The 11,648-nt window shown below is 45.8% G+C and overlaps 1 protein-coding gene across 1 annotated transcript; it reads left to right on the forward strand.

The window, feature by feature from the left end:
* The first annotated feature begins 245 nt into the window (after positions 1-245).
* LOC119565173 (olfactory receptor 51G2-like) lies at positions 246-1,181 on the forward strand. Its single transcript, XM_037889628.1, has one exon. The coding sequence runs from the start codon at positions 246-248 to the stop codon at positions 1,179-1,181; it is 936 nt and encodes a 311-aa protein (XP_037745556.1).
* Positions 1,182-11,648: the final 10,467 nt, after the last annotated feature.

Genomic DNA, 11,648 nt, shown 5'->3' on the forward strand with positions numbered 1-11,648 from the left:
GAAGCATCGAGAACTGGTCACTGGATACTGAGCTAGATGGACTTCAGGTCCAGTCTGGCAGTGCCTATCTTCTTATCCGTGGCGTAAATCCAAGACTATGTTTTTGCTGATCTTCCTTGAGCTCCTGGGAGTCTCTAGAATTGCACAGAAAGCAGAATGATGTCTCATTAAATATCATCTCGTCACCTGTTCTTTTTCCTTTCAGGAAGGAATGTCCAAAACTCTTGGGACCTGCCGTGTACATTATGTCAAATGTCAATGACACCAAACTCAACTCTGCAATGTTCCTTCTCACCGGAATACCTGGACAGGAAGAGGTCCCTCTCTGGATCTCTATCCCCTTCTGCTTCATTTATGTTTTTTCAATATTGGTAAATTCAACCATTCTGTTCATTATAAAAACAGATCCAAGCCTCCATGAGCCCATGTACATTTTACTTTCCATGTTGGCCGTCACAGATCTTGGCTTATCGATATCCACCATACCGACAATACTGGGTATATATTTGTTTAACTCTAGGGAGATCAGCCTCGATGCCTGTTTTGCCCAGCTGTTCTTCATCCAATCATTTGTATTAATTGAATCCTCCATACTCTTGTTGATGGCGTTTGACCGCTTTGTTGCAATCTCTAACCCACTGAGATATGCTTCCATCTTAACCCTGCCGAGAATACTCAAGATGGGATTGGTATGTGTGCTAAGAGGGGTGGCCGTATCATTCCCATTCCCCTTTCTCCTGAAACGGTTCCAATACTGTCGAGTCAATGTCCTTTTCCATTCCTACTGCCTGCACCAGGATGTCATGAAGCTGGCTTGTTCGGATATCACAGTCAACTACATCTATGGATTGTTTCTTACCGTTTCCATGGATGGGTTAGATTCACTGCTCATCTTCCTCTCTTATGTGATGATCCTCAAAACGGTGCTGAGTGTTGCATCCCACACGGAGTGCTTCAGGGCCCTGAACACCTGTGTCTCCCACCTCTCTGCCGTCCTGCTCTTCTACACACCAGATATCGGCTTGTCTTTGACACACAGATTGGGGAATGACTCTTCTCCCTTACTGCAGATTGTCCTGGGCTACATCTACCTGCTCGTCCCTCCCCTGATGAACCCAATTGTGTACAGTGTGAAAAGCAAACACCTTCGTGGGAGAATAATCAGAGTGTTCGTCAAGTGAAAGGTCAATGCTGGCTACCATGCTGCTGACCTGGGAGATGAGAAACATGGGCCACCTATTCCTTGCTGGACCCTTACATCTGAGAAGACATGAGCTACTGATCTCCAGTCTGTAGAGAGAGGTTCAGATAGTGTTTAAGGCCTGGAGCAATGGGAGAGGGGCTGGTGAGGGAGGACAGCTCACTGGGGGATGGAGAACAAGACAGTCAGCAGCATTTACAAAGGGCTTGTCTACACTACCCAGTTTTGTCAATGAAACTTATATTGACACGAAAACAATCGACAAAAGCAAAGTCACCAAAGCGAGTCTACATTTGCTCCCTCTGTCAACAGATTGTGTCCACATTCGGGGCACCATTGTCGACAGCGTGAGCGATGCACTGTGAGTATGTATCCCACAGTGCCTGGTGACACCATTCTGACGTTGCACCCTATAATGCTTTCTGGAAATATGCTCATGAATGTAAATATGACATAACTGGAATATGTTTGATTCTACGTATGCATGTAACATATCCCTGTAAAGGTTCTGATCTACTGAATATATTCATCCTATTTGTATGCATGTGTCATTATTGTGTTTGAAGTTATGAATAGTGGCTGTGTACTTGTTTGATTTTAAGTAGCCTTCGTAAGGCATTTGGTCAGCATCTTAAGAAAGGAATTTGCAAGTTAAGAGCCCAATCAAGAAACACTTAATTGACAATGGAATCTTGGAAGACTCCAATCAACATAAGAAGTCTAGTTATGATGTTCAAGGTAGCATGTGAAGAATGGCTGCCACCTGTGAAGTTCTGAGTCATGCATGGACATGTGACTTGCCCATGTGACTCCAAAACTGCAGCTTGTAGCTGGATTCTGCATAGGAGAGAGAAGGGGTTTCCACCCACAAGAGAAAAAAAGGACAGGAACCACAGGGGTGTGAGTGATTGCTGGACCCAGACTAGAAGGAGCCTAGTCTGTCAAAGAAACTTACTGGAACATCTCTGAGGGTGAGATTTCATCTGTAATCATTTTCTTACTGTACTAGGTTTAGACTTGCGTGCTTTATTTTATTTTGCTTGGTAATTCACTTTGTACTCTCTGTTATTACTTGGAACCACTTAAATCCTACTTTCTGTATTTAATAAAATCACTGTTACCTATGTAACAATTGTCACTGATGGCAAATCTACTACGGCCCTTGGTAAATTGTTCCAATGGTTAATTACCCTCATTGTTAGAAAATATTACACCTTAGTTCCAGTCTGAATGTGTCTTGCTTCGGCTTCCAGCCACTGGATCCTGTTATTACCTTCTCTGGTAGATTGAAGTACCCGTTGTTCAATGTTTGGTCCAGATGCAGGTACTTACAGACTGTGATTAAATCACCCCTTAACCTTCTCTTCCTTATGCTAAATACATTGAGCTCCTTCAGTCTATAACTCTAAGGCTGGTTTTCTAATCCTTTAATCATTCTCATGGCTCTTCTCTGAACTGTCTTCAATTTATCAACGTCTTTCTTGAACTGTAGACAAAAGAACTGGACACAATATTACAGCAGTGGTTGCACCAGTGCCAAATATAGAGGCACTGAGCCCCGGGTTAGCACTTTAACCCTGAACCATCCTTCCTCTCTGGGGCAAGTGACTGAGTGGGGGCAGCTGGCAGCTCAGCATGCTGCGATTTCCAGAAACTCATGCAATTACACTCCTGTGACAACACTAAACAGGAATCCAAGAACAATTCCTTTTCCAGACAATAAGGCTGAGTCATGCTTTCTCCTGAATCTCCTGAGGGACAGATCCATCGGCCAGGGCACAGAGCAGTGTCACAGTGGACAAGCAATTCCACAGGAGCTCCCAGTGTGACTCAAAATGGCCTAATGTGATCCATAGGGGCATGAGACTGGAAGGGACCTCCTGGGTCAATGAGTCCAGTCCCCTGTTATGGCAGGCGACCCCGCCATATCACCCAGTGCATAAACCTGTCAAGCTCTATCTTCAAACGTTGTTTCCCCCCATTTCTGTTGGGCAGCTGTTCCGGAACCTCCCTACTCTAATGCTCAGAAACCAACTTCTCATTTCCAGCCTCAGTTGGCCCTTGGCCAGTTTCTCCTCATTTGTTCTTGTGCCAATGCTCTCCTTTAGCTTCAGGAGCTTGGCTCCCTCCCTGGTGTTTCCCCCTTCCCTGACCTGATGTATTTATACAGCAATCTGATCCCCAGGCAGCCTGCATTGTCTTATGCTGAACCAGCCAAATTCTTCCAGTCTCTTCCAAAAGCCAGGCCCTCCATTGCCCTGACCATCCTAGGAGCCCTTCTTTGCACCTGTTCCAGTCTGAATTCTTCTTTCTGTAATACGTGTGACCAGAATTTTACATAGTTTGCCAGAGGAAGTCTGACCAGTGTCAGTTATGAGGATCTTACTACTTCCCTATCTCGCCTCACACATTCTAGGATCTCATTTGCTTTGTTCACTCCTGCAGCACACTGGTGGCTCACAGTCATCCTGGGACTGACTAATACATCCTCCTCGGTCACTTCCAACTTACCCTTGGCTGTATAAACTGGCACGTAGTGAGTCGAACTCGGGAAGATTCAGAACTGACTTGATAACAGTGTGCAAGCCCTTTTACAGGAATGAAATACCAGGTACTAATGGGCTCTTTAACCTTGCCGGGAAAGGTATAACAAGGACCAATGGCTGGAAACTGAAGCCAGAGAAATTAAATTTGGTAATGAGAGACACATATTTTTGACTGTGTTGGTCATTAACCAGGGGAACAAACTCTCAAAGCACGTTGTGGATTCTCCTGATATCTCCAAACCAATATTACATGCCTTCCTAAAAGATACGCTTTAGAGGAACAGAAGTGATACTTTAGTCAGATACAAGTCATTGGGCTCAGTATGGGGGTAAACTGGGAGAAAGTCTCCAGGAGGTCAGACTCGATAATCTAATGGTCCCTTCTTTCCTCAACTTCTATAAATTTCTATTTTGGATGCAATTGGAGAATGTAAGCATTCAGAATAGCAACTATCACTCAACAAGAATATATGCTGGCCTAGAAGACTCAAGACTGTCACAGTGAAACCAGGATTTATGGTCTCTTTACCCTGTAAACCAGATCCTTTCCTGTCATGAGAGGAATCTCACAATGTAATCATGACAGGTGTGGAGAAAGTACATAGAGAAGTGTTATTTATTCCTTCTCATAACACAAGAACTAGGGTCACCAAATGAAACTAATAGGCAGCAGGTTTAAAACAGCAAAAGGAAGTATCTCTTCACACAACGCACAGCTACCCTATGGAACTCCTTGCCAGAGTATTTACTGAAGGTCATTATTTTAACAGGGATCAAAAAAGAACTAGATAAATTAGTGGAGGAGAGGTCCTTCAATGCCTATTAGCCAGGATGGGCAGGGATGGTATTTCTGGCTTATGTTTCCCAGAAGCTGGCAGTGGACGACAGGAGAAGGATCACTTGATGATTCCCTGTTTGTACATTCCCTCTGGGGCACCTGGCATTGGCCACTATTGGAAGACAGGATACTGGGTTCCCTAGAGCATCGTCCCATCTGTCTTTCCTTTTCGGGTGGAACCAGCCTTTGCTGAAACCTGTGTGAGCCTGGGCACAGCCACCATAGTGCTCAGCCGCGTCTGTGTTACAGGCCTAGGTGTGAAGCTGACCTTTGCCCTCAGACTGCTTTTCTTAACCAGACAATCAAAGAGGAGGCCCCCGAGGCCATTGATCCATAGTTTGGCAGTGAGACCCATTTAGTCTCAATGGCTTACAATCACTAGTTCTGTGACTGTGCTGAACCTCCCTGCGACACTCCAACATTACCCTCAGAAATCCACTACTTAACCTTCACTCTCGCCCCCACATCTGCCACACACACTAAGGGGCTGGAGTCAGGGGACTTCCCAGAAGCCAGCTGTCACAGGAGGCTGTAGTAAGAGGCCTTTTATAGACAAATGTCAGAGGTGTTGCTCTGTGGAACCCTGACACCGCCCTGATCTTAGGGTCTCAGAGTATCGAACTGCATCAAATGTATTTATCCTCCCACCAGCGCTGTGAGGCAGGGCAAGACTCTATCCACCTGTGCAGAGATATCCAATGGCTTGGCCACAGTCACGCATGGCCTGGGAATCAAACGCAGCTGTCTGGAGTGGCAGAGCCGTGCCCAGACAACAGGACCAGCCTTCCAGACACCTGAGTGGTGACAGGCCTGGTTGCATTCTCTGCTGTGCCAGCAGACCTCCCCTCGGCGCTGTATAGAGTGGGGATGGCCATGTGCCAGTTTCAGGGGTTTGATTCACTGGACTGTTTTCTCCCTCCCTCAGCAGAGTTTAGAGCAGCCTGGGGGATGGGATGACATCTGCCCGTTGGTAAAGGCTTCCAAGAGCACAGCCCACTTTGGCCAAGTCCCTGAGGATGGAACCACCCCAGAGTGCTCCCTTGGGGTCTGAGGTGGCCCTACAGGAACCCTGCCCATCCCTCTATGGTCCTTGCAATCACTTACTGTCAGCCTCGGATACTTAAAACAAGAGCCCCCTTTGTGGGGTTGCATTTATTTAGTCTTCTCCAAAACACAAGGTCTCTTACCCTCCAACCCCAGCCTTCTCCTTCACTCAGGATCACCCCCACGGTCCTGATTACTGCAGACAGCGTTGGTTCAGACTTGGATCTGTTTTTATAATGAACAGAATGACTGAATTTCCTACGATTGAAAGAACATACATGAAGCAGAAGGGGATAGAAATCCAGAGGTGGATGTCTTCCAGCCCAGGTATCCCAGTGAGAAGGGGTATTACAGAGTTGAATTTAGTGTCATTGACAGCCGACATAATGTATTGGGCAGGTCTGGGGACTTTTGAACTTTTCTTCATGAAAAGAAATAGAAGAGGTGACTAGGTGATAGTTAGCGAGAAATCTTTCTGCTCTCAGTCCAAGTCGAGAGATTCTCAGGATCTCTAGGGAAAATCAGCAAAAACATTCTCTTGGATTTATGCCCCCAGTAGGAAGGTAGGCACTGCTGGACTGATCAGACCTACAGTCTGTCTAGCCAAGTCTCCAGTAGGCGTTACGAGATTCCACAAAGAAAAGTGGAAGAAGCCCTGCAGTAGAGAACTAAGAGAAACTCTGATCCCAGGAAAAGTTTCTCCCTGACACCCACTAGTTAGACATATTTTGTCATGTAAATCAAGAAGGTTTAAAGTCCTTACAAGACATTTTTTAAAAAAATTCTCAGTACTGTAATAAATACAAAGTAATGACAAATGCAAAGTAATGCACATTGGAAAAAAATATCACCAAGTCCACACAGTGTGCAGCGGCAGTCAAAAAAAAAAAAGCAAATGGGATGTTAGGAATCATTCAAAAAGGGATAGAGAATAAGATGGAGAAGATCTTATTGCAGTAATATAAATCTCTGGTGCTCCCACATCTTGAATACTGCATACAGATGTGGTCCCTTCATCTCAAAAAAGATATACTGGCATTAGAAAAGGTTCAGAAAAGGGCAACTAAAATGATTTGGGGTTTGGAACGGGTCCCATATGAGAAGAGATTAAAGAGGCTAGGCCTTTTCAGCTTGGAAAAGAGGAGACTGTGGAGAAAGTGAAAAAGGAGAAAGGAAAACGTTCACTTGTTCCCATAATATAAGAACTAGGCGCCACCAAATCAAATTAAGGGGCAGCAGGTTTAAAACAAAGAAAAGGAAGTTCTTCTTCACTCAGTCAACCTGTGCAACTCCTTGCCTGAGGAGCTTGTGAAGGCTGGGACTATAACAGGGTTTAACATGAATCCATTCATGGAGGTTAAGTCCATTAATGGCTATTAGCCAGGATGGGTAAGGAATGGTGTCCCTAGCCTCTGTTTGTCAGAGGATGGAGATGGATGGCAGGAGAGATATCACTTGATCATTACCTGTTCGGTTCACTCCCTCTGGGGCACCTGGCATTGGCCACTGTTGGTAGACAGGATACTGGGATGGATGGACCTTTGGTCAGACCCAGTAAGGCCATTCCTATGTTCTTATGTAACTGGATTTGCTGATTACCCACTTAAACATCCCATCCCTCTTTGAAGCCTGAGACGCTCTTGGCCACATTGACATCTTGTGGCTGCGAGTTCCATAGCCTACTTGAGCTCTATGTAATTTTACAATTCTGACCTTCATACAGACACTCTTTCTGGCCATCCACTTCTGAGTTGGCCCATTGTATCATGATGCCCATAAACACAAGGCAAGTGCATGGCGAAGACGGTCATTTTATTTATCTGCCCTGCATTGAAGCTATCTATAAACATGTTTCATTGCCTCACAGATATACGTTTTATTTTCTCCACTCCTGAGACTTCAAATTATTGCACTCTCTCTTTCCAGCACATGGGATAAATTCTTAGTGCCAGGTTCTTAATTCAATAATCATGACTTCTACTGGGTTGCTCCAGATTTACATGTGTAAATTCAGTCACAACCGGGCTCTGTTAACTTCCCTTACCATATGCTCCCGGTGATACACTCTGACCCCCAAGAATCCCCCCAAGGGAAGCTGAAGTGCTTTGCCTGGCCAATGTTAACTGAAGCCTGAGCATTCGATCTTCCTCACAGGACCTGCATCCTCTCCCCATGCTCGGGTCTATAGATACTTGGCAAGTTACAAGCTAACACAGGCAGTTACTTCAGCTGGGTGGGAGAAGAATTGGCATCACAAATGGGTGAATATGCAAACACTACGTTTGCACTAATATCCATTTACACATCTGTAGTTTAGCACACACCTGTCAACCCATTCCTTCCCCTCTGATCTTCTTTCAGACCTGATTTCTCAGCTTACAGTGGGACTTAAAATGTAGGGTTTGTCATCTAGATTTCTTCAGAATCTGAAAAGATTGCAGTGTTTCAGCCCTCATTCAGTCCCTTGTCAGCAAACAGAAGTCTAGTAGCTCCTTTGTCCCTGGGTTAATAGCTGACTGGTTCTCCTCAGGTTCTCTTCTGTCAGTCTGTAGCCCGTATCCAGAGTGGTAACAAGCCTTGGAGTCAGGATAGAAAATATTCATTCCCTGAGCTCTGACTCACTCGTACATCGTAACCCCAGCACCGGTTATTCATCTACGATGAGGGTTTGCAGGAAGTGGATTTCAAAGTCAAATGCATGAGTATTCATGGAAATGAAACTTTATTTGCCACGTGAAAGTAGTTAATTGCTCTCTCTCTCGCTTGCACTTTGACTGTCTCTGTACTGTATTCGTAAAATACATGGCATCTGGGAACAGCACTGTGACAGACATGGAGCTGAGCTGCCATAATGAATGTGTATGTTAAACCCAGTTCTTGGGATGTTTGCTGCAGAGCTATATTGGGTTAACATTTGGGATGTTTATGTTATGACTCTATTGGGTGAAACCGACATGGATCTTCCTAGTTTCATAGCAGGCTGCTGGAAAACAAGCAAGAAGGGAAGCAATAGCTCAGGAAAAGCCATCACTCAGCCACCACCCCAGGGAGGACAAGAGACAACACAGAAGCTACAAGCTGGGAAGAGCCCGTTTCTGAGTTCCAGCCGCATTCCACAGCTTGTTTGGCCAGTTCTGTCAGTCTGTGCAGAGGTGGGGCAGCTGTTGTGAGAATCTCTTCAGACTGACAGGCACAGACACCGCTGGGAAGTCTGAAGGCCCTCAGCCTGCCTCGGTCCCCATCAGAGCAGAAGGGCTTGGGGTCAGAGATCTGTACAGATTGCTGTATTAAAACCCTCTGATTCTCCCATCTTCCACTTTCTTCCTGCTGTTTGGATTCAACAGTATTTTCGTTCTGGAAGGCTGGTTGGTCACTCGTCTCATCACTGGACACAGACTCCCAGAGGGGAGAACCACAGACACTCGGACCTGCTCGGCAAGCACAGTCGACCCGCAGTGTGTTGTAGCCCAGGGCCTAGACTGAGGGTGGGAGAATCGTGGGATTCCACCCCATGAGAGGGAAGACTACAAGGCCTGACATCTGGCCCTCAAAGACCAGATCAGGGACAGAGATATTGGAAGCCCTGTAACTCTGAGGGGTAGGCTATACTTGTTCTTCTTAAACTTTAAGTTTCAAAGGAAATAGGCGAAGCTTGGTTTCCCTAAGTTTTTATTCTTTGTGTATTAGGTTTTGATTTTAAGTTTAAGTTAGTCAAGTAAACCCTAAATTTGCTTCAATAGCTTGTAGCATTTGTGTCTTCTACGCACTGCATCTCTCACTCAAGAATTGAGAAACCTGAACCGTGTGGCGGTTCAATGACAAGACGGGACACAGCTTTTAGCAAGCAAGCGGCTTGTCTGCTAACCAGCTTCTGCCTGTCAGCTTTCCACCCTCTCCTTTATTCTTTTCTCTCCCCCCGCGCGTTACGTTCTCCAACAGATAAAAAGAATACACTGGCTTTGTTTAACATTCTTATTTACCAATTTCTATCTACCGCATTCCTTGCTCTCGGGTCTTGAGCCCAGTCCTGGGAGGCTTCCCACAGTTCATGTCATCTGGGCGAGATTCCAAGGTTCATTCCCTTGAGAGGAGCTGTGTGTGCACTGTTCCTACGCAACACTCCGGGTGTGCCCTGAATGTTGCCAAGCGCATGAACCTTGTATGAATCCTACAGAACCGCAAGGCTGTTCCTGTGTCTCTTACCACCAGGTTATCAAGGAAGGGTGTGAGTATATTAACCAAAGCTTTGTTGCATTTAATACCATATTATCATATGTATCATCTGAATAGCAGTAATTCAATTGTAACTTTGAAACTCTGAATATTTTACCATTTAGTTATATTATTGATTTTAAGAAAAAATCTTTAAGGCTATATCTGCCTCAGCGTGAGTTTCCCGTCATACCCCGAGGGTCCTTTGTAAATTCTGTGGAGCCTGATTTGGGACAAGAGCTTTTATCTTTTGATCAAACAGATTGGCAAGCCTAAAATCCATACTATTAATATTTGTAATTAATTAGTATTAATATTATTAATCAAATTCAATTCAATTACCTTAAATAAAAATTGATGAATTATATTAATATTATTCATGCACCCTAAATCAGGCTACAACTGAGATGATTTGGGAACTAGTCACTGGTCTTGCGTGGGGTTTCTTCTCACTCAGCCCCTGGCAGAATCGTCCCAGAGCACACGGCACCTCTAGAAATGGGACCCCTTGAAAAATCCTGACTCGGGGCATCGGGGTTTGAACACTTTGAAATTGTTTTCAATGTGAGACTTCTGTGTTGCTTGAACAGTCCACCATGAACAATGGGCAGATGTGGGGGAGGGGTTCCCAAGCTACCTAGCGCTGCCTGCCCTTCAGCCCCGTCACTGAGTGACCCCGACAGCGCAGCTGAGTTCTCTGCCGCTGCACAGAACATCTGCCAATGGAAACAGCTCCCAGCCTTTCCCCTTCACTTCACATTTTAAAGACAGTGAAACCTGCCAACGTACCCAGTCCCTGCTCGGCGTGGAGCTGCTGACACCAGAGGTCTTCACCCAAAAGGACACGGAGTCATCGGAGAGGGGGCACAGGCAGCAGGCAGTCTCTGTTCAGACCGGGAGGCAGGTGTCTTTATGAAGATGCCGGCACAGTCCCCTGGGGGCCACTTGGCCATCAGGGAACCTCAGCTGCTTGGTTTCATGCGCATCAGCTTTAACCCCGTCATGGCCAATGGCAAACTGCAGGAGGCCAAATGACAGGGGATTTGTGGTGATGCTACCCAACTGGACTGCAGTGCCAGCCCTGCTGCGGGCTCTGCTCCTGGACCCCGGGCTTGTCATCACGGTTTATCCCTGAGTGCTGAGTACTCAGCACTGGTGAGGCCACACCTGGAGTATTGCCTCCAGTTTTGGTCCCCCTACTACAGAAGGGATGTGGACAAATTGAAGAGTGTCCAGAGGAGGGAAATGAAAATGATTAGGGGGCTGGGGCACATGACTTATGAGGAGAGGCAGAGGGAACTGGGGTTATTTAGTCTGCAGAAGAGAAGAGTGAGGGGGGATTTGATATCAGCCTTCGAATACCTGAAGGGGGGTTCCAAAGAGGATGGACCTCGGCTGTTCTCAGTGGTGGCAGCTGACAAAACAAGAAGCAATGGTCTCAAGTTGCAGTTGGGGAGGTCTAGGTTGGATATTAGTAAACACTATTTCACTCGGAGGGAGGTGAAGCACTGGCATGGGTTACCTAGAGAGGTGGTGGAATCTCCATCCTTGGAGGTTTTTAAGGCCTGGCTTGACAAAGCCCTGGCTTTCATGATTGAGTTGGTGTTGGTCCTGCTTTGAGCAGGGGATTGGACTAGACAACCTCCTGAGTTGCTTCCAACCCTAATATTCTATGATTCTATGATAATTCTCATAGATTGGTGAGGCATGATTTCCCTTTACAAAAACCATCTTTACTCTTCCCCCCCAAATTATATTCATCTAAATGTAGGACAATTTTGTTCTTTACTAGAGTTGCAACCAGTTT

The sequence above is a fragment of the Chelonia mydas genome, chromosome 1 (genome assembly GCF_015237465.2).
Source record: "Chelonia mydas isolate rCheMyd1 chromosome 1, rCheMyd1.pri.v2, whole genome shotgun sequence".
Taxonomy (NCBI): Eukaryota; Metazoa; Chordata; order Testudines; family Cheloniidae; genus Chelonia; species Chelonia mydas.